Source organism: Equus przewalskii, chromosome 4 (assembly GCF_037783145.1).
Source record: "Equus przewalskii isolate Varuska chromosome 4, EquPr2, whole genome shotgun sequence".
Lineage (NCBI taxonomy): Eukaryota > Metazoa > Chordata > Mammalia > Perissodactyla > Equidae > Equus > Equus przewalskii.
Window position 1 is genome coordinate 99,609,032 of NC_091834.1, and position 27,130 is coordinate 99,636,161.

Here is a 27,130-nt window from a genome sequence, read left to right on the forward strand (position 1 = left end):
ATGCTGTTTAAACCTGATCACACCAAAAATAGGACATTTAAATGTTCTTCATTAGTTAGTGAGTATTTAAGAGATCAGAATGCAATGATGCCCACCTATCTAAGGGAATGTTTTCAGTTTGATTTCAGGTTTGTAAGACATGGCGAACTAATTAAAAAGACATTGAACTTCAAATAGTATAATTTATAGTATTTTATATACTAGAGTATATAATTTTTTGTGCAAATTTTTCTAATTTGTTAAACTTATATCAGTTATTTTTTTAAATAATGATAATTGCTTATATGCCTTTGGAAGCATAAACCGTAAAATAATTTAACTATTGGTTTCATGGTAATTTTATTAATAGTATCACTTCCTTTAAAATTAATTATCTTAATCTCATAAAAATATGATTTTATAGTAGCCTATAAAAGTTAATCATACTATTACTTTCTTTAATAAAAGAAACCTGTAAATTTATGGGATTTCATTCTTGTATTATTATTTTATCATTTTTGGTATTTCTTATATATTTATTGACTTGTCACAATATTATCTTTGCTCGACTAGTGGATTTCTCCAAGTTTGGGCTTGCTATCCTAATAGTTATATCAGTATATGAGGGCTTCACTAATTTTTCAGATTAAAGGGCTTGTGTTAGATGTCTGTTTTCTTCGTCTATAAATGAATGGGCATTCTGGTAGATGTGAAAATTATGTAAAGCTTTTGGTCAGACACTTTGACTTATTGTAGAATGAGATTATGTTTGTATGATAGATTTGAGAGATCAGATAAATAAATAAACCCAGTCAGGAACTGGAGCGGGATACGGAGTCAAAGGAAAGTTTTGTTTATTTGTTTTAGGTGAGATGAATGACTGTATATTGAGGGGAATGACTCAGGGGAGGGAAAAGTTGATGATTCTGGAAGAAATAGTGACTCAATGGGCTACGTCCTTGAATAAGCCAGAGGAGATGGGATACAGAGCACGTGCATACAGATATGGTCCTTTCATATAAGGGTGGAAACCTCAGAATTTCTCCTGCTCTAGGTGTGTTATTGTGTGGATGGTCCAAACCACCCTCTTAATTTTTTTTTAATTTAAGTAATTTGTTTTAATAGAGAAAATAATGAGCACCTATGGTTTATATTTTTTTAATAATGCGAAAGGGCATATAGTGAAATATAAGCTTTCCCCTCACCTCAGATCCTCCCCAAGGAAACTACTGTTATAGTATCTAATGTATTTATTTCAGAAATATTCTATTCACATACAAGAATACTTATGTCTATCTTTATGCATATGTACATACATATACATATTTTTTCCATTTCTACTTTTATGAGAGTCCCAAGAGAAAGAGCTGGCCAACGTAAGGTAATTCAAGGAAAGCTTACTTACAAATGGTTTAACTACAAAGGTTACTGGGAACTACAAGGGATAATGCAGAAACAAGCCAGGGTTGGCAGCAACAGAGCTGGCCCCATTCCTAGGCCCAAAGGATGAGGGAGGGAGAGATTAGAGAACTCAGAAGAATAGTGTAACACAGGGCAAATTTGAGAGGAGATGTGACCTTCAGTCGAAGGACACAGCCAGACTGAGGCAACCTCACAGGGAGAGAACCAGGATAAAAAGTACTCTGACCACAAGCTTCCGCCTCCCTCAATCTCCTGTCATGGATTCCCATTGGCTAAACCCAGTAAGAGTCAGTCAGGATTCCTCAATCTAATCTGCCTCATGGGGCTGAGCGCAGGGAGGAGAAAGATTAAGAGTGATTTCTGGAGGAGCAAACAGCCTTCCCCCTCGCCCCAGGTTTATTGAGATATAATTGATACATAACACTGTGTAAATTTAAGGTGTATGTGTTGATTTGATATACATATGTATTGCGAAATGATTATCATAAAAATGTAAGTTAACACATCTGTCCTCTCAGATAATGTTTTTTGATGTGGTGAAAACTTTTAAGATCTCCTCTCTTAGCAACTTTCTAGTATGCGATACAATATTATTAACTATAGTCATCATATTGTACATTAGATCCTCAGAACTTAGTTATCTTGTAACTGGAAATTTGTACCCTCTAACCACATTCACCCATTTACTACAATCCCCCCCAACAACCACCCCTGGCAACCACCAGTCAACCCTCTGAGTCTATGAGTTCAGTGTTTTCAGATTCCACATATAAGTGAGATGTTGCAGTATTTGTCTTTCTTTGTCTGATTTATTGCAAACGGAAGATTTCTGACCCTCGTGTATCACCATATTCACTTCACTATTCACACAACAGCTAGGGCAATTGTCATTTAAAACAAATGGAGGCATATCATAAACATTGCTCTATACATCTTGATTCTCCCCCAGCCAATATATCTTAGAGACTGTGCCTTATCGGCACACATAGATCTGCCATGTCTTTTTAATGACTCCCAAGGATTTCATTATACGTATTGCCTTAATTTATTAGTAAATTCCTAACCAATGAATATTTTTTCCAGTTTTGGGGGGATATAAACAATGCTGCAATAGACATTCTAAATTTGATTTGTGAAAATGTACTAGTGTATCTTTGGGATAAATTCTTAGATATGAATTAGATGGGTCAAAATTTGAAATTAATAGGGAAGGGGGTGCAGCAAAATGGCGGGGTGAGCTGACCTGGGATTCTCTCCCCTCCAAAATACAACAAAAGATTGGAAGAACTGAATTTCAGAGAATAAACATAATGCCAGCTCATTAGAGACCTACAATACCAAGAAGGCGGAGATCATAAACCTTGCTTTACACCTTCGGAGGCGCTGGAACGTAGGAGAGAACATCACTCCCTCCCCTAGAGTCTGCGATCGCTGCGGCGTGGGTCGGGAAGGAGCGGGGGAGGGGCTGCGCGACCGGGGAATCATCCAGGACTCCTGCTGCTGATTCAGTGGAGACCCGCTGACGGGGGGAAAGCTTCCGTCCACGGGGACCCCATAAATCAAGGGCCTTGGGAGACCAGAGAACAGAACTGATCTGAACCCAGACCGGCGCATGTAACAGCCCCTCCCCACTAACAAAGCCAGTGGGCGCAGCCATTTTGCCCCGAGGCGGAGAGCTAACACGCCGCTCTCGACCCCCATCTAGTGGCGACAGGCTGTAACTGCAACCGAATTCTACCACCATGAGAAAAAACCGCTCCTCTACCGTCCAGCAATTTATAAAAGCCCCAGACCAGAAGGAAAACAATAAAAACACAGAATTAAGTCCTGAGGACTTGGAATTAGGTAAACTAAGTGATAATGAATTCAGAGCAGCTATAATCAAAAACTCAATGAGGTAGAGAGAAAGATAGAGAAACAAGCCGAGTTCTGGAGTTACTTCACAAAAGAGATTGAAATCATAAAGAAGAATCAAACAGAATTACTTGAGATGAAAAACACAATGGACCAGATAAAACAGAATACGGATTCCCTGAATGCCCGTGTAGACAACCTAGAGGAACAAATCAGCATAATCGAGGACAGACAGGCTGAATGGCACCAGACAGAGGAAGAAAGAGAACTAAGAATTAAAAAAAAATGAGGAAAATCTCCGAGAGATAATGGATTCAATGAGGAGTAAGAACATAAGGATCATAGGAATTCCCGAGAATATGGAAAAGGAAAATGGAGCAGAAAGTGTGCTTAACGAAATTATTGAAGAGAACTTCCCAAATCTAGGGATCAACGGAGAAATGTGTGTAGAGGAGGGTTTTAGATCTCCTAGATTTATCAATGTAAAAAGACCTACTGCAAGGCACATAGTAGTAAAGTTGGCAAATAGGAATGATAAGGAGAGAATACTCAGGGAAGTAAGGGGAAAAAAAGAGAATAACCTATATAGGCGCCCCTATCAGACTGTCAGCGGATTTCTCTACAGAAACCCTACAAGCTAGGAGAGAATGGAGTGATATATTCAAAGCTTAAAAGGATAAAACTCTTCAGCCAAGAATACTCTATCCAGCAAGAATTTCCTTCAGATATGAGGGAGAAATTAAATCTTTTCCAGACAAACAAAAGTTAAGGGAATTTGTAACTAAAAGCCCTCCATTACAAGAAATCCTCAAGAAGGCTCTCATACCTGAAAAAAGAAAAAAGGGAGAAAGAGGACACAATCCACAGACTAGGGAGACCAATGGATAGAACCAGAACAGGATAGCAAATATTCAATTATAGCATTAGGGTAAAGGTAAGGAAACTACCAAAGCAATGATGATCTTAGCACTCTAACTACAAATTAGTAAGACGAGTTGGAATAAAAAATGAAAATAATTATTTAGGAGGGGAAGAGCAAAGGGTCTGAATCAGTATTGGTCAAGTAGGTAAGAGACCACCAGAGAATAGACTATATTACACACGAGATTCTAAATACAAACTTCAAGGTAGACGCTAAAATAAAGTACAGAACAGAGTCACAAATCATAAAGAAGGAAAAATCTGGGAAACCCAGCATAAGAAATTGCAGTATTAAATGGGTAGTCTAAAGCAAACAGGAAAAGAAACGCAGGAAAACAAGATAATGAGCGACAGATTGACAGCATTAAGTCCACATGCATCAATAATCAGTCTCAATGTGAATGGATTGAACTCTCCAATAAAAAGACACAGAGTGGCAAAATGGATTAAAGAACAAGATCCAACAATTTGTTGCCTCCAGGAAACACACCTCAGCCCCAAGGACCAACACAGACTCAGGGTGAAGGGGTGGAGGACAATACTTCAAGCAAATAGCAAGGAAAAAAAGGCAGGTGTTGCAGTTCTCATATCAGACCAAGTGGATTTCAAAATAAGACAGGTAAAGAGAGACACAGAGGGACAATATACAATGATCAAAGGGACACTTCATCAAGAAGAAATAACGCTTATAAATATCTATGCACCCAACACAGGAGCACCAAGATTCATAAAGCAACTATTAATAGACCTAAAGAAAGATGTTAAAAACAACACAATAATAGTAGGGGACCTCAACACCCCACTCACATCAATGGACAGATCATCCAGACAGAAAATCAACAAGGAAATAGTGGAGCTAAATGAAAAACTAAAACAATTGGACTTAATAGACATATATAGATCACTCCACCCTGAAGGAGCTGAATACACATTCTTCTCAAGTGCACATGGAACATTCTCTAGGATAGACCATATGTTGGGAAACAAGGCAAGCCTCTACAAATTTAAAAAAATTGAAATAATAACTAGCATCTTCTCAGATCATAGTGCTATAAGGCTAGAAATTAATTACAAGAAAAAAGCTGAGAAAGGCACAAAGATGTGGAGACTAAACAACACACTACTGAACAAGCAATGGATCATTGAAGAAATTAAAGAAGAAATTAAAAAATACCTGGAAACAAATGAAAATGATAACATGTCATACCAACTCATATGGGATACAGCAAAAGCTGTATTAAGAGGAAAATTCATCGCAATACAGGCACATCTTAACAAACAAGAAAAATCCCAAATAAGCAACCTTAAAGCACACCTAACTGAACTAGAGAAAAAAGAACAAATGAAGCCCAAAGTCAGCAGAAGGAGAGAAATAATAAAAATCAGAGCAGAAATAAACACTATTGAAACGAAAAAGGCAGTAGAAAGGATCAATGAGACAAAGAGCTGGTTTTTTGAGAAGTTAAATAAAATTGACAAACCACTAGTCAGACTTACAACGAAAAAAAGGGAGAAAGCTCAAATAAACAAAATCAGAAATGAGCAAGGAGAAATAACAAGAGACTCTGCAGAAATACAACAGATTATAAGAGAATACTACAAAAAACTATATGCCAACAGAATGGATAACCTAGAGGAAATGGATAAATTCTTGGACTCCTACAATCTCCCAAAGCTCACTCAAGAAGAGGCAGACAATTTGAACAGGCCAATCACAAGGAAAGAGATTGAAACAGCAATCAAAAACATCCCAAAGGATAAAACCCCAGGACCAGATGGCTTTCCTGGGGAATTCTACCAAACTTTCAGAGAGGACTTAATACCTATCCTTTTCAAGCTATTCCAAAAAATTAGGGAAGATGGAACACTTCCTAACACATTCTATGTGGCCAACATCACGCTGATACCAAAACCTGACAAGGACACCACGAAAAAAGAGAACTACAGGCCAATATCACTGATGAACATAGATGCAAAAATTCTAAACAAAATTTTGGCAACCAGAATTCAGCAATTCATCAAAAGAATCATACATCGTGATCAGGTGGGATTCATACCAGGGACACAGGGATGGTTCAACATCCGCAAATCAATCAACGTGATACACCACATCAACAAACTGAGGAATAAAAACCACATGATCATCTCAATAGATGCAGAGAAGGCATTTGACAAGATCCAACAGCCATTTATGATAAAAACTCTGAACAAAATGGGCATAGAAGGAAACTACCTCAACATAATAAAGGCCATATACGACAAACCCATAGCTAACATCATACTTAATGGGCAAAAACTGAACCCCATCCCCCTGAAAACAGGAACGAGACAAGGATGCCCTCTATCACGACTCTTATTTAACATAGTACTGGAGGTCCTGGCCAGAGCAATCAGGCAAGAAAAAGGAATAAAAGGAATCCAAATAGGGAGGGAAGAAGTGAAACTCTCGCTGTTTGCAGATGACATGATCTTATATATAGAAAACCCCAAAGAATCCATTGGAAAACTGTTAGAAGTAATCAACAACTACAGCAAAGTTGCAGGGTATAAAATCAATTTGCATAAATCAGTAGCATTTCTATACTCCAGTAATGAACCAACAGAAAAAGAACTCAAGAAAACAATACCATTCACAATCGCAACAAAAAGAATAAAATACCTTGGGGTAAATTTAACTAAGGAAGTGAAGGACCTATATAATGAAAATTACAAGGCCTTTCTGAGAGAATTGGATGACGACATAAGGAGATGGAAAGACATGCCATGTACACGGATTGGGAGAATAAACATAGTTAAAATGTCCGTTCTACCTAAAGCAATCTACAGATTCAATGCCATCCCAATCAGAATCCCAATGACATTCTTTACAGAATTAGAACAAAGAATCCTAAAATTCATATGGGGCAACAAAAGACCCCGAATTTCTAAAGCAATCCTGAGAAAAAGAACAAAACGGGAGGCATCACAATCCCTGACTTCAAAACATACTACAAAGCTACAGTAATCAAAACAGCATGGTACTGGTACAAAAACAGGTGCACAGATCAATGGAACAGAATTGAAAGCCCAGAAATAAAACCACACATCTATGGACAGCTTATCTTTGACAAAGGAGCTGAGGGCATACAATGGAGAAAAGAAAGTCTTTTCAACAAATGGTGCTGGGAAAACTGGAAAGCCACATGTAAAAGAATGAAAATTGACGATTCTTTTTCACCATTCACCAAAATAAACTCAAAATGGATTAAAGACCTAAAGGTGAGACCTGAAACCATAAGGCTTCTGGAAGAAAACATAGGCAGTACACTCTTTGACATCAGTATTAAAAGGATCTTTTTGGACACCATGCCTTCTCAGAGAAGGGAAACAATAGAAAGAATAAACAAATGGGACTTCATCAGATTAAAGAGCTTCTTCAAGGCAAATGAAAACAAGATTGAAAGAAAAAAGCAACCCACTAACTGGGAAAAAATATTTGCAAGTCATATATCTGACAAAGGCTTAATATCCTTAATATATAAAGAACTCTCACAACTCAACAACAAAACATCAAACAACCCAATCAAAAAATGGGCTGGAGACATGAACAGACATTTCTCCAAAGAAGATATACTGATGGCCAATAGGCACATGAAAAGATGCTCATCATCGCTGATCATCAGGGAAATGCAAATCAAAACTACACTAAGATATCACCTTACACCCGTTAGAATGACAAAAATATCTAAAACTAATAGCAACAAATGTTGGAGAGGTTGCGGAGAAGAAGGAACCCTCATACGCTGCTGGTGGGAATGCAAACTGGTGCAGCCACTATGGAAAACAGTATGGAGATTCCTCAAAAAATTAAAAATAGAACTACCATACGATCCAGCTATTCCACTACTGGGTATCTATCCAAAGAGCCTGAAGTCAGCAATCCCAAAAGTCCTGTGCACCCCAATGTTTATTGCAGCACTGTTTACAATAGCCAAGACGTGGAAGCACCCTAAGTGTCCAGCAACAGACGAATGGATAAAGAAGATGTGGTACATATATACAATGGAATACTACTCAGCTGCAAAACAGAACAAAATCATTCCATTTGCAATAACATGGATGGACCTTGAGAGAATTACGTTAAGTGAAATAAGCCAGCGAGAGAAGGATAATCTGTGTATGACTCCACTCATATGAGGAATTTAAAATTATGGACTAAGAACAGTTTAGTGGATACCAGGGGAAAGGTGGGGTGGGGGGTGGGCACAAAGGGTGAAGTGGTGCACCTACAACATCACTGACAAACATTAATGTACAACTGAAATTTCACAAGATTGTAACCTATCAATAACTCAATAAAAAAAAGAAAAGAAAAAAATGTTTGAAATTAATAGACTTTACCAAATAGCCCTCCAAACAGTTTAGACCCTGATCAGGAGTACACGAGAAGGCCTTTTCTGTTAAGCATCAGAGAGATGATCAATGAAATCTCACTGAAATTTAATTTATGCTTCTTTGATTATGAATGGCATTGAACATCCTTCTATATGTTTAAAAGTCCTGTGTATTTCTTTTTGTGAACTGCCTCATTCATGCATGCCCTTTGCTCATGTTTTAATTGAATTATTTTTAATTGATTCGTAAAGATTTTTTATATCATAAAGAAATTGACTCTTTTTCTGCCATATTAAAAATGTTTCCCAATTTGTTTCTAGTCTTTGAACTTGGTTACGTTCGACCATACAAGATATTTTTTAAAATTTTATGTAGCCAAATTTATTAATTTTCACTTTACGGTTTCTTGGTTTTGTTTCTTCGTTAGAAATACCTCCTATAGTTATAGATTACAAAACATATTCCCTCATACTTTATTATTGTTTATTTCCTTTACATGTTAAATTTTTCATCCATGTGGAATTTATCTTAGCGTTGAGAAGAAGTGGGGGACTTTACTCTGTTCTTTCTCAGATGAGTAGCCAGTGCTCTTACACCATTTATTAAGTAATCCATTTTCCCCACTGATTTAACATCCCATTGTTAACTTACTAATTTGTATATGTCTTTGTATTTCTTTCTAGATTCTCATTTCTATTCCATTTGTCTGTCTCTCTCTTAATGCACCAATATTAATTTACATTTACTATAGGCCTATTATGTGTTTTAGTATCCACTAGGAATCATCTTATCCTGTTATGTACCAATTTTGAAGTGTTCCTGGCTCTTGTGTATATTTTCTATATAAATTTTAGAATTTATAGTGACTTTTATAATTTCTCATTAGAAATGCTAATATTCTCTCTACAAGATTTAGGTAGCTCAAATGTCTTTCTCTCCTTCTTCCTACATTTCCCTGTGGGAAATACTTTCTTTCTCTCTTGGGTTATGCCTAGCTCTGAACGTTTCCCAGTCTGCCCCTGCAATTAGTGATCAAAGACCCAGCAGGAGGTGGTGAAAGAAGCTATCCATGGATAAGCATTTATGGATAAGGAACATGTCATTCAAACTTGTCACTAAAACAGATGTAGCTCAGCGTCTGTATTCCATGCATTCCAGAGATTCATCTTTCTGACAATATTTCCTGTATCCGTTCTTTTGGTTATTATCTTTTCCCCCGTGAAAGGAGAAGAGACTGAAATAAGGCTTAATAACTTTCTTGGAGGAATGCAGCTTACAGCCACTTTAAATTTAGCTCATTTGGGAAAAAAAATATTAGTTTAATTTAAACCTGTCTTAAAAGTTTCAATAGAGTTTGAAACTTACCTATCTTTAGTTATGCAAGAAAAGTTATTACCTCAGAATGAAAATGTCACTGTTTATCAATGGTTCCTAAACACAGAATATCTGAGGCATTTTTAATTAGTTTACTTCCAAGTAATCAATTAGTAATGTAGTCTTTTTAATCCTTTCTTTCTTTAATGCTTCTTTGCAGGTCTCATTGTACCTCAAATTTTTATCATCTTCTACTTGGAGCATTAAAAAAGCCATTTAGTTGATCTTCTTGCCTTTGGTTTCTTTCGCTCTAGTCTATTCTGCATAGTCTTACTAGTTTAATATCTTACAATAGCTGCTTACCAAGTAACTTTATTTTTTGAGTCTCCAGTGTCTCTCATGGCTAGGAAAAAATATTCTAAATTCCAAAGTTACTTTAAATCATTCTGTTAAGCATCATAATAATACAGCTCCACTGTGTATTTCTCTGGTGGTCTGGCTTTCTTTTCCTCTGAATAAAGTTCAGAATGTCTTGACGACTGGATGACATACTTCATCACACAGACACCCAGAAATGTTGTTCCTTGTCATTAAACTTCTCGATAAGAAAGCTTAATCCAACACAGATTATTATTCACAGCAGACACTCAAAAATTATATGTTGCATGAATAAACAAGGCTATATTCTCCTAGAAAATCCCTACCTTAATAATTAACACACTCTATGACCTGAACTCAAACCTAGGTCAATGAATTTAATATCTATTGGTGTGGCCGTTTTCAGTTGCAGCTAATATAAGACAACCCATAATGACTTAACAGTAACCATCACATGTATCATGTTAGAATAAAACGGCTAGGTGTAGGTCAACGTCAGGGTAGATTAACTGAAAGTCTGTATTGGTTAGGGTATATTCGCTGTTGTAACAAAGACCAAAACAGAAGAAATTGATTTCTCTCTCATGCAAACATTTGAGTAGGTGGCCTAGGGCTGATATGTTATCCAGAATCCAGACTCTTTGTAATTTTCCTTTGTCCCCATCTTGTGTTCTGAGATGCCTGCTCCAGGTCTCACCATCATAGGTTCATTTCAGAAAGGAGGTCAGAAGGGACAAAAAAAGCAAAAGCAGTGCATGCTCTTTCCCTTTAAGGGCTTAACCCAGACATCGCACAATTCCATTGCCTTGAACTTAGTCACCAGCCCCTTAAATTAAAAGGAACCTGGAGGATGGTGTTTTTAACTGGGTGGCTCTATGTCAAGACATAAATACTATTGCTATAGAAGAAGGAGATCATAGATTTTGGGAACAATGTGCAACAGGTTAATGATTTCACTAGGAAGCCTGGTTCTTTACTTTTTGTCCCTTGGAGACTGGGATAGTCTCCCTTCCAAAAGCACATGGCCACATGAAGGAGAGAAGATACCTTAATAAAATCAGGGTGATGACAGGAGGAAAGAAAGGGGAAAGGCCTGTTGGCCACACATCTACAACTTCCTGCTATAATCCTTAACGTGCATGCAAGATTTCCACTCTAGCCACACTCGACAATTCGTTGCTCCATAACCACATTTGGTGCTTACTCACAGGGCCGCAAGCCTTTGCTTTCCCTCCAGGCAGAAAGGTGCTCCTCCTCCTTCCAGGATAACCTAAATCTATACTTTCTTTGGAAGATTAACTTTTCCGTAAAACCCCAGTATACCCATACAATAGAGGTAGATTCTCTTAATTCTGTACCAATGTTTCTAATATTAGGCATAGAAAGAGACCTGACTTGCCAATTACGTTTCGGCATATAATTATAACTTCTTGAGGCTGAACCTTTATTCTTTGTTTCTCCAGAGATTGTTTTAGAGTGTTTGACTGGAGCAGGTGATTGAGTTACTGTGAAAATGAACTTACTGTTATTTATTTAGGTTAAATTCGGTTGGAGCTGGAGACAGGTGAAGGAACTGATGAGCTTGCAGGTCCTTCTCCTCCTATGATCTCTTAAAAGATGCTTTTTTCACTAAATGATGAGGAACATATTGTAAAATTATAATTCAAAGTAAATTAACAAAATAAAGTGAACACAGGTTTATTATAATAGAAATGATTTTTAAGGTGCTTATATTGTCAGGCTAAAATTAATGATTGATATGGTTAGTGTAGAAATGTACAATTGTTGGATAGATGTGGCCTAAAGATGCTTGATTATTTTTAATGGAAAATTTGGGCATAATGTAGGAGGTATAGTAAATATCTCTGCCTTTAAATATGTCCATAAATAAGTGCTCATTGAAGGAGCACCATCAATATAACATTAGCTTTTCTGGTTATACAACTATAAAATTAAGTTATGTAGTAATGAAATACTAAATTAATTGCTGGAATTATTATTACTTCACCATAAAATTTCAGTTTGAACAGGAGAAATATAAGGCAGTGATATATACTCCGTAGAGAGTATGCCTTCAACTGAAACTGAAATCTAATTAGTGTGAGAATAAAAGTACTAAAATATTGTTGAGATCAATATTGAAGGTAATGCAGAAGAAAACTCCACTGGGTGACTGTGGAAATAGCTCTGAGAGGCAGGAGTATAAAAAGTAGCATTTAAGAAATCAGACTTTCTAAATGAATTTCGTGTCTGGATAAGCAAAAATAAAATTGGGAGCTGAGATGAAGGGAAAAATCATAAATCTAGGAGGTAATTTATGCTGGGATGATAATTTATGAATCACTTTAAACAACTGTCCAAGGGTTTATAAAATAACCTATAAGTAACCTGAAGTTTTCCTTTCTAAAGTTTAGAATAAGGCATATTTAATGTCCAGGTATACAATTTGTACTAATCTAAAAGCAAATTAAGTATCCTAGTACCGGCTTCTGTACAATAACTAAAGGGCGGGGAATCTCAGCTGAGTCTGAGATTGCAAATACAGAACTTGATTTTAAGGTGAAATGAAACTGCCTTCATATTCAGTGATGATCACTTTCTATGAATTATATGAGGTCTATAGTCAGGTTCCGAAATGATTAAACCTAATAAATGAGATTAGGAGATTATTATATTATCACTCTCAGTGGGTCATGTAAAAAGTAGTAGGAAGGCCTTGAAAAAAAGTACGGTCTCAGGAGAAAAGGCTGAATAGATCAAATTTGCCCTTCCCACATGCTGTCTCCCCTCTGTGCCCTTCCTTCTTGGGCTGTTTCTCTTCTCGGTGTCTTCACTCATCTTTGAGGCCCTACTGCAGAGAACCAGAGTGCCCTAGAGCCTTGTCATTCAAACTGTGGCCCTCTGACCAGCTGCCTGAGCATCATGGGCCAGGGGGGGAGTGGGGAGCATGTTAGAATTACAGGTTCTCAGACTCCACCTCAAATCTGAAGACTCAGAACCTTGACTTTAACAAGATTTTCAAGCGATTCCCATGCACAGAAAATTCTGAGAAACACTGCTTTTGCGCGCCAGTAGCTGAGGGTGTTAGTAACAGCCAGCTCTTCTGAGAAATGCTCCACTGTTACTGTTATTTGCTATTGTGTGAGCGTGTGTCTGAAATCATGGTCCTGACACTCTGTGGGTTTTGCATTGGGTTCTACAGATCCAAATGTAGTTTTAAAGGTAACGCAAAGATTTGATTTGAATTTTATTTAAAACTATTTCAACTTTTAAACACTGTAGGGAAAATAAAACAAAACACCTTCAAAGTGCTTTGAAGACCACCAATGCATCCAGGGATGCTGTCAGATTAACGTTTTTTAGATTTGAAATAAAATTTCTTCTGTTGTCCCTGTTTAATTGAGTAGTGTCCATGGACTACGAAAGGACCTTCTACAAAGAAACAAATCTGGTACCACTTGCAGTTTTTTATATCTGTAAATATCAATTCTCTCAATGCTTTGCAATTAAAATCTAATATAGAAATAAAAGAGACTCTGGGTGAAATAAAACTGCAACTGTCACCCATAAGCCTGGATAGAATTGTCACATCCATCCAAACAACCACTCTGTCCATAGTGATTGATTTTATATTAAGTAATTGTTAACCATTTGAAATTTTAGAATATAGCTTTTGTTTGTTTTCTGTATTGGGGTACCAATAAATTTCATTTGGGAAAAATGCATTCTGATTCTGAAGCCTTTTGGAAAGCATTGCCACACCTGAAAGGATGGTTCCTGTTGAAGAGTCTCTGACACCAGGGCCATCTGGGAGCAGGGTTAATTGGATGCATCACTTCTTCCGGAGCCCTTTGATCGCAACAATTTGACACCTGCCAACTCCTCCCCTGTATGTTCCTGATCCTGGTCAAGTAGTTCTCAAGTAGCAGCAGGAGAGTCATTTTGATTCATTTTTGATGTGAGTCAAGCTTTCAAGCTAGGACATGCTATCAAACAAATTACGTATTTCCTGTGACCTGCTTAAATAATCAGTTTAGTAGAGAAAGAGTGTGGACTTAGACTAAAATCATACATAAAAATAATCCGTATTTCAGGGCTGGCCCCGTGGCCGAGTGGTTAAGTTCGCGCGCTCCGCTGCAGGCGGCCCAGTGTTTCGTTGGTTCGAATCCTGGGCGCGGACATGGCACTGCTCATCAAACCACGCTGAGGCAGCGTCCCACATACCACAACTAGAAGAACCCATAACGAAGAATATACAACTATGTACCGGGGGCTTTGGGGAGAAAAAGGAAAAAATAAAATAAAAAAAAATCCGTATTTCTCACAGTAGAAGGGGTATTTCCTCCAAAATTATATCAGTTCCTTGGCCTAAAGGTCTAGGACTGCATTCCCCCATTCTTCCAGCCCATCCATCAATAGGCATTCACTGCAGGTGCACAAGGCACCTTGTCCTGCTGGGAATGCTAAGATGAAAATCCCTGACTGCAGACGCTCACAGTTTAGAAGAGACAGATGCTCAAACAAATAATTACCAAGTAATGTGATAATGGTGTACTGGACACATGCAAATAGTTCAGTGAGAGTGTAGGAGAAGAAAATATAATTAGGAAGGGGGAAACTAAGTTAATTCATATTGTTTTGCTTGGTAACTTGTCCTAAAATTTTTTCTTTTAGATAGAGTGATAGAATATTAGGTTTTTAAATTACATTTGAATAAACTTGATTTGGAAAGAAAACATTTTTCCTAATTAAGAATTAAAATGCCAGTAATCAGCATAAGGATAATGTCAATTATAAAAATATAAATTATAAGAACATTAAAAAATAAAATATTAAGGTCCCATTTGAATAAAAGATCACTTTTAAAGAAATCAGTAATACTAAATTTTAGAAGTATTCAGTTAATCTCATTTGATGGTTGTATGCTTCTCATGTGTGTGTAACTACAATAGTCATGTTTGTCATTAAGATGTGGATTCTCTGCTTGTGCGTTATTTAGAGCATTTAGATTCCAATCTTGTTTTCCTTTGCAACTCAGTACACTTCTGCCCTACTTCGCCCTGAATTAATTGATATAATGAGCTGATGTAAATTGCTTTCACTGTTAGGCTGAACTGATATTAACCCACAACAATTTAGAAAGTAAATGTATCACACAAAAGCAAGTACCTACTAAATTCCAAAATTAAGTATCAAGGATGTGTTTTAGTTTTTATGTAATTTTGGTGTCTGTCCCATTGCTTCCTCCCATGATCTGAAGAATCAGGACTGCTGGATATAAACCCCTTCTGCTGAGGCCTGTGCCTGGAGAGGGTAGGGGCTGTGGTAATGGACAACCAACCATGGACCACCCAGCGCCCATGGATCTACCTCCTTGTCATTGCTTTCTCGCTTACCCTGCTGGGAACAATTTTCAACATTTTAATTATAAAAATGCAACTCCTCTTTTAAGGCCCAGGAGAAATGCTCTAAACTTTGTTAAGCCCTTTATTTATGTTCTAGTCATCACTACTCTAGTATCCAAATTTCCATAGCATTCCATATCTCCTTGACCACGCATCAAATTCTGCCTGGTATTGTATTTTTCATGTATCTTATTTCCCACCCCCACCTTCACGTAGGTTATAGGGTCTTTGGAGAAAGACCACCTTTGTAGCCTTGATAACACCAAGCCCAAGTTCACTTGAAATATAAGTGGCTGTTAAAAGTAGAGTGAATTTCCCATCCTCCTCATGATAATCCAACATCATCATGCCTTTGCTTACGTTCTTTTCCCCCAGTAATACTCTTCCTCTCATTGTCTTCTCTTACAATCCTGTCCATTCATTGAGGCTCAAATCAAAAGATTTTTACTGTACCTCAAATCTACTTATGATCTCTCATGGGAAACTGCAGAGTGCATTATTTGTCCCTGTATTATGCAACTTTTCATTTCCATCTCATATTATAGATTTTGCGTGTACAACATATGTAGTGTCCTAGGCTGTAAGCTCTTGAAAGGCAGTGAATAAAATCTTAATTCATCTTCTGTTTGCCACATTGCTGTGTGTATAGTACATGCTTAATAAATGTTTGATGTGTGACTAAGAGTTGTAGAGGAATAGCATTCCTACATAAGAATTGGAGGTCCCATGCCAAAATGGGCTATGCCCTGCTACGGGAGTTTTAGGCACAGAACGGCTGATGGTAAGTCAAGAATGGGGGATGGAGAGCTCTATCCCTTTGGCCAGCCCTATCCTATTTTGCAGCAGGAAGCTACCAGGGCATTGTGATTAAGGGGTTCCACATGAGGTGGCTCTCTCTCAGTCCATTAGCTATGACCCATAGCTAATAGATTCTGCTATTTTAATCTGGGTGGACTTTTCTATTTTAGAGAGTTTCCTATTAAAATCTAGAAATCTTTTGTGAATTCTAATACATAACAACAAATACCTTTGTTATCTGTGAGCATCTTAACCAGGGTTATAAAGAATCAGGTTGTGGGAAGTTGGAGAGAGGAATTGAGGGGAGGGAGAACAGGATAGGAACAGGAGAAAGGAAAGAGTTTGTGCTGTTGAAGCAGCAGTGTTCCTGAACAGATTTCGACTTCACTATTGCTAGGGTACAGGTGAGCTATGAAATTGTGCCCTGGAAGCTGTGGTTCAGATATGCACAGCTCCCATTTATGGGCTATTTCCTGCCTATTAATTATCTAGTTTATGAATATTATCTCCAAACCTTAAAAGTACTTATAAAATAGGTATAATTACTCCATTTTTCAAATGAGAAAATTGAGATTCAGAAAGGTTAAATTACCTAGTCACAACTGGCCCTTTAGTAAGTAGAAAGCCAAAGATTTGAACACCAAACCTGCAGTTTTTCCACTTGTTATGCTTGCTGCCTCTTTGAATAGGTGGCTTTCACTAGCCAGCTGGGCACAGGGGGAAACAGAAATCTTTTCTTATAAGGCTAGTATATTCTCGTTGCTGTTGCCAGGGCATTATTTCAAAAACTCAAATTGTTGTGCAAAACTCAGTGTTCCCCCTTTCTGACTTGGCCTTGGCCTTGGTGAAGAATAGGACAGGAAACAACATGGCTCGTCTCCCATCTCTCACCAGGAGGAAATTTAGCTAGTGTCTTTGTTTTTGTGCAAAAGGAAAATAAAATGAATCTGTGATGTGCAAATGAACCTCTCAACTGTTTGTTAATTTCTACTGTTTACTCAAAAATGGGAAACACCAGGCCTGTGATACATTATCTTTTGTGCGCTTGGCACCTTCCATCATGAATCATATTAATCTGCTTCAACTAACAAGGATTAATTGCCTTGGTAAGGCAACCTGGCATTTAAATGATATATTGCCCAGACAGCTTGGAATTTGGCCACTCGTAAATCTCATTTGTTTGTTGGTTTATTTCTGTTTGTCTCTTTCTCTGACAGATGTGTGCCCAATCACTGTGAGCATGGAGGGAAGTGCTCGCAAACGTGGGACAGCTTCAAATGCACTTGTGACGAGACGGGATACAGTGGGGCCACCTGCCACAACTGTGAGTGCCAATTCATCTCACTTTAAACTTGTAATTGCATGAGAATCCCAGGTCTTCGCTATACTTTGAAGCCCCGCAACCTGAATAATCCACATATTGAATCACTTGATTCTAAAGAACCCAGATTTTGCTATTGCTTCTCCAGAATAGTATTCTAATGTGTCAAAATATATTCTCTCATGCCTAATGACTCAAAAAGAAGGACCAACATTTCCAATGTCCTATAAACACAGGGTTGAGATTGGAATGCTTTTCTTGGATTTGCCCCTGTGTGTCTAAGCCATGTCTGTCTGCATAGATAGTTTGGAAAATTGTGTTAGTGTGATATCTCTGACTGGATCCTCATTTATCAATTCATCAGAAAGGCAGACAGAGTGTAATTTGAACATTTAGTTTCTGGACAGTGGTTGTCTCCTACTCTATCTCAACTATTTGACCACATTTTTTAGATCAGAAAAATGAGTTAGAAAGTGGAATGAAGTCTATTAAGTTGTATATCTAAAGTAGAAACACAATAAAGCAAATTTTTTAATATTAAAAAGTAACATGCAAAGCCAACTAATAAAACAGATGTGCCTTATTTTGCATAGTAGCATTACCCTGAAAAGTTAAATAAAATTAAATTTTTGTAATTCAAAGAATATTTTTAAATGAATGTTAACTATATAACATTAATTTTCCAAAATTGCATTGCTGTTTACAAAGAACTTTTGAAAAGAGATTTGCCATAAAACATATAGTTGAAAGAAGAAGGTCATTTGTTGGGGGCGGGGGTGGTATGTGTGTGTGTGTGTGTAGGGAGGAAAGAACGCAGAGAGAAAGAGATTCAATCTTCTTCAGTCTTCTCTTAATCTGTTGAAAAACTAATATAATACCTAAAAATATAATATCTAAACCCTCTAATTATACAGACTGCTTTCTCTTTACTTCAGTTTTAGGAAACAATGGCAGGCAAAATGTTATCAACGTACCGTTCTGGGGCCAGTAAAAATGCAATACAGTTGTCTGAGCCTTTTCATATTAGTATTTGTAGTAATGAACAGTAAGAAATGATGTTCAAAATGTGTTGTAAGACCTCAACTAAGAAAAAAATATTTGCAATTTCTTTTATTGCACTTATTCATTTGTTTAGGGACATATTCAAAAACAAGAGACAAAAAGAACTCCCAGAAAAATTAACATGAATAGGAAGATGTACAAGAGAATAAAAACAGATAAACACTTAGTGGATTCATTATCTAGAAACTATTTATTATAGGTCTCTGAAAAAGTATTTTAATGAATAAAGCACAAAACTGATATTGAGGTTAACTAGAATAAAGGAATTATAACTAAAATTGTTCCTCTCCAATCAAATAAGAATGTTAACTTCCAGAATATGATATTTAGCGTATGATAAATGATGCTTGAATTAGCTAACTTTGATAAAACTGAGTACCTTCACTCCACCAGTGTAATTTATGTGTCGGGCTGTAAATACCACCTTTAACTATGAGAGCTCTTATTCCTGAATATGGAAATTATAGCTAAAGACAAAGAGCAAGAAATTGGTGGTCGTTACAAGGGTTTCCTAGCTCAGTGACCACTTTGGTATTGAAGTGAAAAGCAAATAATTCTTTTTTATAGCTGCGTCCTTTATTGAAATATACAGCAAAGAAAAAGACTTTTTTAAATTATAAAATTAAAAAAATTTAAATATATGCTACTGGTTGAATAGTTGAGTTTTTTAAAAGAGTTTTTTCTAAATAACTCCAAGTATTCAAAATGCCCTGTGTGTGTTCAGGTTTGGCTGTATGGTGAGCTCAAAATGTAAGAGGGAAATTATCTCCTCTCTGTGCTCATTCCTACTCATTCTTTGTTCCATTTTTGTATCTGTAAACGTAGAATTATTCATTTTAACAATGAGACACTGATCCCTTGTTGTCTTCTCTAAATAAGGCCATAATCTTGAAAATCAAGTGTGCACATAAATAGAAGTTAGAAGACCATACTGCCTAATTCAAGAAAGGGTTGATTGGACACTATTTTGTTGTGGAAAACACATCTCGTAGCTCGTTGAAGTGTACATGATTCCTAATAAACTGAAAGACTTGATATATCTCTTAGTTACTTCCATGGATTAGTTAGAAATGAGAGGGTCTGGCTCAGCACATAATAATGTAAAAATATATAATATACGCCATTCAGTTTAATACAGAATGAACGATTTTGCATTTTTACTTAGTCGGTGACCACATTCATAGCGAGAGAATTGAAGTGACCAGACAGTGGCTTGTGATGCTACGTGGGATTATCATGCTGTGCGCCATTGTGGCGAGTCATTTGGCTTCTCTTGGACTTCCTTTATTCCTCTATTTTGTAGTTTTAAAAGCCAATGAGCTGAGACTTCCACTTGCTCATTCTGTGTTCTCTGGTTTTGAACTTCGTTAGTATTATTAAATGTTTTGCCTCATTATTTCCTGCGGAAAACTAACCATCCCTTTTGAAAAGGAGTGATGGTCATTTTATATTAGTATCACCTTAAAAAGGTAAAGAAAAGCTAATTAAAATCTGAAGTTTAGTATAGCTAAATATTTAGCAGAGCTTCAAACATTACAATTAGGCTGCTAACTATTTCAGCACATTTTCTACACTGGTCTGGGCTTGGTCAGGAGGAGATAGCTATTTTTCAGGTGACCTGTGATCATCCAGGCTAGAGGGTGTGGTCCAAGATGGAACCAAGGAGCCCTTTTCTGATAGTTCACACTGCCCGAGTTTGAACTTGGCTCTACCACTTACTTACCTGTAACCTTGGGCACTTCAACTCTTTGAGCTTCTGTTTTCTCCTGTGAAATGGGTATCGTAGCAGCATCACCTCATAAAACCATTGTGAGGCGCAGTGAGATGATTTATGGAAGACACAGAGAAGAACCTCAGCGTATGTTAGTACTCAATAAATTTTTCTCATTTCATTCCTTTCAGAACAATCACCCCTTTGCTGTGAACTTTTATATCAATAATTGTTCATATCGTACAACTTATCACTAATTTCATGCTGCCATTCATTGTTTGCTATCATTTCTGTGGCAGATCTGGGCTTGAAGTGAATGATTGGTTTCAATAGCTTTTTTTTTTTTTTTTCAGAAGAATTGAAGAGAATTAAAAGCCATCTGGATATGTCCTAGACTTCTATCTATGTGTTTATTAGTTAGTTTATACCTGGAGAATTTATTTTTAAATAAATTCTATCCAGGGCTCAGAGGATTGACATTTACAAATCACTCCCCTGGGATGCTTTGAGTGAGGAAATCCCACCGGGAGAGCCAAAGATCCCCAGGGATGGTCAGACCACAGGAAAGGGAAACCAGTTTTGTTGTCTAAACACAAAAGAAGCTAGTTTGTGACAAAGTGCAAATACATTACATTGTTGCAGTTTTATCCTTTTTAAATTTTCTTATACCAGTATTTCATTCTCTACGAATTTCGGAGAACTGACTAATAGCATATCAGAACATAAAATTATGACAAAGGGCTCTGTAGAATGATCACGTTGAATAGTTTCTTTATACGTTTTGTTATATTGACTTATCCCTACTTCACTCTCCCAAAAGTATAAGAATCTGTCTTTCTTGTGAGCAAAACTTTGTGTTTATACCTACAGTCTTTTTCTCTTAATGGTGCTACACAGATACCTTTTAATTGGTCTCTAAGCTTACTTTCCAAAACTTCAAATGCGCTTTCGGATCTAATTATCATCTCATTTTTTTCACATGTGTTCCTTACACTTCATAATTATGACTCTAATTTACATAAATTAAATTCAGAAAGCCATCCCTTATCTCATGGCTTAGCAGATATTTTTTCTCATGGTCTATCTTTGACCGCAGTCATTCCTACATATCATATTAACTCCTTATGCGGAGCTGCCCTAAAAATCCCCAGAATATCCTCAATAACATGAAAACTTTTGGCTATTTTCACAGGTACAAGAGGATATTTGACAGATATAAGCAATGTTTTGGGGTGAAAATTTATAAGAATTATGAAATGCCAGATCCTCATTCTGAGAGAAAATATTTTTCTGGATATCTTTTTGTTTATTTATTTATTTTTGCTGAGGAAGATTCACCCTCAGCTATCATCTGTGCCCATCCTCTGCTGTTTTGTATATGGGTCACCACCACAGCATGGCTGCCAATGAGTGGTGTAGGTTCACACCTGAGAACCGAACTCAGGCCACCAAAGTGGAGCACATCTAACTTAACCACTAGGCCACGTGGCCAGCCCCAGGTATCTTTTTTATCAAAGGAGAGATTTTTTACCTTGCCCTGATGTATAAACAAGGCTGTTTCCAGAAGTATTAAGAGGAGATAAACTAAATGACCTGTACAGATATCTTCCAATTTTAAAATTATGTGATTTCTGAATTCTGAAATACTAAGAAGGAATGGGTACTGATGTTGCCACATAAACGCAAAACTAAAATTTTTAATAGCCAGTGTTAGAGAGAGAATTAAAATTTTAAAGGAAACTATTCTATATTCTGTAGTCTGGAGCTGTTACTCTGGGCCCACAAATTTGTAAACCATAAATTACACTGTACCTTATTACTGAACACCTGAAAAGTGCAGTGGATTTTAGTAGCTCACACAATGTTGCTTATAATCCCCATTATACCCATAAGTAATTTAACTCAAAGCATAATTTTTAAAAAAGGAATTAATCCTACCTCCTTACAGTTATGCTAACCTAGAGTGTAAACACCTAGATTTATTGGCACTGGGAAATTCGGTGCTTCCATTCATTTGGAACTACCATAGACTTAGGCATCAATGAAGACAACTTGGAATTTGAACATTGCTACCAAAACGAAAAAGCAGTCCTTGAGTAGAATCCTGGCCTTATGGAATTGGAATCCATCCCTCAGCAATAAATTCAACTGACTTACAAGGTCCTACTTGGTATGGCTACATCATTAACCTGGCTTTCTACTGTGCTTTTCCTTCCTTTCTCCCCTCCCATCCCACTGGCCTCCTTCCAGTTTTTCATACATGTCCTGTACCCCTACACGGTTCCCTCTCCCTGCCACTATCCCCACCACAGGACTTTTGCACATGCTCCCTCTCTGCTTTGTCTGGTACATTCCTACTCATTCTTCAGATCTCAATTCAGTAGTGACCTTCTTAGGGAAGCTTTCCATGTCCCTGGAATTAGGTCCAACCCTCTTATTCTAAGACATGTATCTTCCTCCTAGCACTAGCAATGATTATGATTTTGCATTTGTTATTTGTGATTCTTCAACAATATCTGTCTCCTCCACTGGGCCATCATGTCTGAGAGGAGACTGTGCCAGGTTCTGTGCACCGTTTTATCCCCAGGGCCCACCCAGCAGGTAATATGTGTTCAGCGAATATGCACTGAATCAGAGCAAATGAATGACAGAGAATGTAAAGAGCTTCAACCACTTTTTAAAAAAGCAATGTCCTTTATACAAATTTATGAAGATAGTGAAGCTGTGAAGAGAAAGTACAGCTCAAGGAAAACAGAAAAGGAGGGTAGAGAAGAAAAGCTGGATTAGTGGAAGGCAGAGAGGATAGTGATAGTAATAACAGCAGAAACAACCACACGAGGTGTAAAGTTATAGGAAATTATATGGAGGCATTCGATGTGTGGGCAGACAAACCCACACATTTCAAATAATCTTTGAGGAAACCACTGTGCCATGTTAAGATACCATTCATTACTGTCTCTTGTGGGAATATACACTAACTTAGGCAAAGTAAATTGCAACAACAAAAATAATGATATCTTAGATAGTAGAGTGCAGACACCTACTGTGTGGCTGATTGTATGAGCTATTCTAATCTAATAAATATAGGTGTGTTTAAATATTGACTACGTAGTGAATGACAGAAGAAGTTTACTTTAAATTTGGTGCAAAAGTTGAATAAGATGAACATAATCCTATGATTTATCATGTGATATCATATGTGTATTCTCGCTGCAGGGAAATTACAGAGAGGAAAAAGAACTCAGGGTCTGAAGCCAGCTGTCTTGATGTCAAATCCTCTGATCTTCAGGCTATCTGGCCAATCTTATTTCTCCATCAGCGGGGCTTTCCTAGTTGTAGGATACTGACTCTCTCCTGTATGCGTAAATCCTGTTTCCTCAAACCCTCTTAGCGTATTAGCATGGATTCCACTTACACCATAGAGAGTGAAGTCGGCTCTTCCAGTACGTGCTACGGGGCCCTGACAGCAATGAAATGAGACGCGCTGGATTTAATCCTCTTTCCCAGCCCTCCTCCCCGCCTCCTTTATTTCCCCCTCTGTGCTGTCTTGATTTTGTGTTTTGGACATCACTTAACCTCTCTGAACCTTAAGTTTCCTCTGGGACGTTCCGTGAATTATTATCCCTTAAAGTGCATTGTGAATTGAGCAAACATCTTATATCTTTTTGTAACTTTTATTATACCACTAAATCTTTAAAAGCAGCCACTAAATTTTTGTCTGATTGTGAGTAGCTTAAAGATACCAAGCACTGGTGTAGTTGATTCTTGGGGAAAAGATCACAGCATGTCTCAATATTTAAGCCAAAGCTCACAGAAAAGGTGAAAGGCTTTGTTAGCAAATCTACTGCTACACGGGCTGATTTACATGCACAGGGTGAACGTGCGCTTTCTAATCTAGACGTGGAATTAAGTAGCCAGATTGTGCTTCTTTGTTATCAAGTGAACAATGACAAAATTCTTCCAATTTTACCTCTCTTTCATCCTCCTTTTCCATTCCTACATTATGACCTACTTCAGATGCTCAGTGTGTCCTTGTCATTAAGGAGTGGCTATGGGGCACAACTGCAGGACCATGGGACGGCGAGGGTCTATATTCCTACCAACACTTCTTCATTTTTTATCCAATCATCAATGTGTTGAGAGCTGACTCCATTCTGCACATGGGGTAGGCGCTGGAATGTGGAGTAGAGAAAGGAAGAGAGCAGGGAGACTAGGAGGTGTTGTCAAATAGCTCCCTCCAAAGAAGTGCATCACTTCATTAAAAACAAAAGTCCTTATGATCTTCATTCATCCCCACGTCTCTGGTTCATTGGGATGGTGAACTGAGGATAACTTGTACCATTGCTTACCTTTTTTAGTCTAGGTTGGTACTTTCCATGTTTCCATGTTTACAAAAGATGTATAAATGTAATTATATGGAAAAAATATTTAACATCTTACGCAAATTCTTGGCAATTCTAAGCAATTGTTTCATCTTTTCAGATTAAATTATCAGTTTATTTATTTGTTTAACGCTGGGGTCTTTTCTTATCAGAGGAACAGGAGAAATCAGAGTGAGGAGGACCCAGCTTCAGCATGGCCTCGGCTAGAGAATGCAGTTTCATTAGCATGCTAGTGAGCCCTGCCTGGCTGTGTGTGCTCCCCGCAGGAGAAGCTCACTTTCTCACTAGAGCCGAAGCACTTGGGGAAAAGAGGGAAACGACAAGTGGTGTCACTTCCTGAAATTCCACTTATTTACAAAAAGAAACACTCATCCCAGCAGCTCGTTTCCTCACGTTTTCACCTGGGATCTACACAGAAAGGAAGATGAAAAGAAATGGGAAAGGGATCCCTGTGCAGAAATGTTGGAAGGGGATTTAGAGCCGTTCTGTCTTTCAGCTACAACCAAATAAATTACACTGGATTAAAACAATGCAGGTCATCTGGAGAAACACAGCCCAAGGACCTTTCCATTTCTAAGGCGCCCAAATTTCAAATTAATCCCTTCTTTCATGTCTTGCTTTGGAAAGATGGCTAAGATTAAACATAGCAAGAAAGGATTTAATTTCAGTTTTACAAAGACTCTTTCAATAGTTCCAAAAATATATCTTTCTCTTCGAATAAAGAACCTTTGCAAAAAGTTGATCTGCAAATGAATATTAAAAAGCAGCCTGCCGTAGAGACGAGCTGTGATCCTATGAACTTCTCAGAGGCTGTGAAATGCCAGTGCTAGGTCCTGAGGGAGTTGACATTATTCATTAAACTTCCCCGTTTGAATCCCAGTGGCTGTCTCATCCCGGGTTCAGAGAACAGTAAAAGGAACAGAAAACACCTCTACCCCTTCGCCAAGTTCTGTTAGGGGAAGGAAGAGAGAGGGAAGGGGGCCTGTTCAATTGGAAGATAAAAAAGGGAACTTCAGAGACATTTGTATCTACTCAAAAAACAAGAAAGGAGAATGAAAGTTAAAAATAGGATGTGCCTCTCCTTTGATCCTTTTAATGTCTCCCAAATCAAACAATTTTTTGTTGTCATATGGACACTAGTTGCTACGCTCCTATTCTAAGTCTTTAGCTTTACAGGATTATCTCTAATTAATAGATGGCTCCAATTTAATAATATTGTATGTCTATTTTGTGTGTAGCACACCGTGTGGATACAGAAATACAGCAAGAGCCCTCGTCCTTATGAAGTAGACAAAGTAGTTAAAAAAGGAAGCAAAAACAGTCTGGAAACTTTAGTAGATTAGTAGGAGGTAACAGATGTTTGTGTGCCAAACTGGCGTAAAGACCAGTACGTACATATGAGAGAGAGAACAATGTGAACTAAGAAGTGTGGGGAGGGCTCAAGGAGGAGCTGAGTCCTTGTTTGGTTGGGAATTAAGATTGAGACTGAGAGGAAAAAGTGTGGGAGATGGGACAGCAGAAGCAAAGTCCAAGGGCAGAGATAAACATGCGCTGTGCAGAAGAACGGTGGTGAAGGAGTCAAACCGCTTTGGAGTCTGCAGATGTCAATGGCAATGCTCCTTCCGATGCTTACAGGCCACATGATCCTGGGGGAGCTGCTAGCCGCTCCAAATCCCTGTCTGAGTGATATGCTGGAGCCAAGTTTGTTAAATATTCAGGAATTTTGTGAGCTGGTTGTTAAAGCTTGGTAGCTTGAACCAGACTACAGTGGGAGAATTTACCCATGAAAATTGACAAACCCTACAAATCCAGACTCTTTTTTGTTTCTTTTTTTGTAGAGCTGGTTTATCAGAATACCACTGCCCTGTTTCATTATAAAAGGAGAATAATAGCGTCTACCTAGCAGTATTATTGTGAAGGGTACAGATAAGGTGTAAAATGTCTAGCATTGTTGTAATCAACACAGGTGATTCTCAGGAGATGGGAGCTATGATTATAAATGTAATAACGTGGAGAGATTGGTCCCATCAAAGGAACAGCAGGATGTGGAGCTGAGTGGGTAAGTTGAGCTAGCCAGGGGACAGTGGTCTTTGAGTATGACTTCAGATATGATTCTGCATCACCATTTTTACCATAAAACAACTTTGCTTTTATTCTGTTGAAGAGTTGAGTTCTTCTCACTACGTTAATTCCTCAATGACATTAAAGC

The 27,130-nt window shown here is 37.6% G+C and overlaps 1 protein-coding gene across 1 annotated transcript in view; it reads left to right on the forward strand.

Annotated features, from left to right (window-relative positions):
• The window catches only part of CNTNAP2 (contactin associated protein 2), a 1,871,069-nt gene that overhangs the window by 1,125,469 nt on the left and 718,470 nt on the right, over positions 1-27,130 (forward strand). Inside the window, exon 11 of the mRNA XM_070616681.1 lies at positions 17,663-17,769. Coding sequence (XP_070472782.1) covers positions 17,663-17,769 — 107 coding nt within the window. The remainder of the gene's footprint in view (positions 1-17,662; positions 17,770-27,130) is intronic.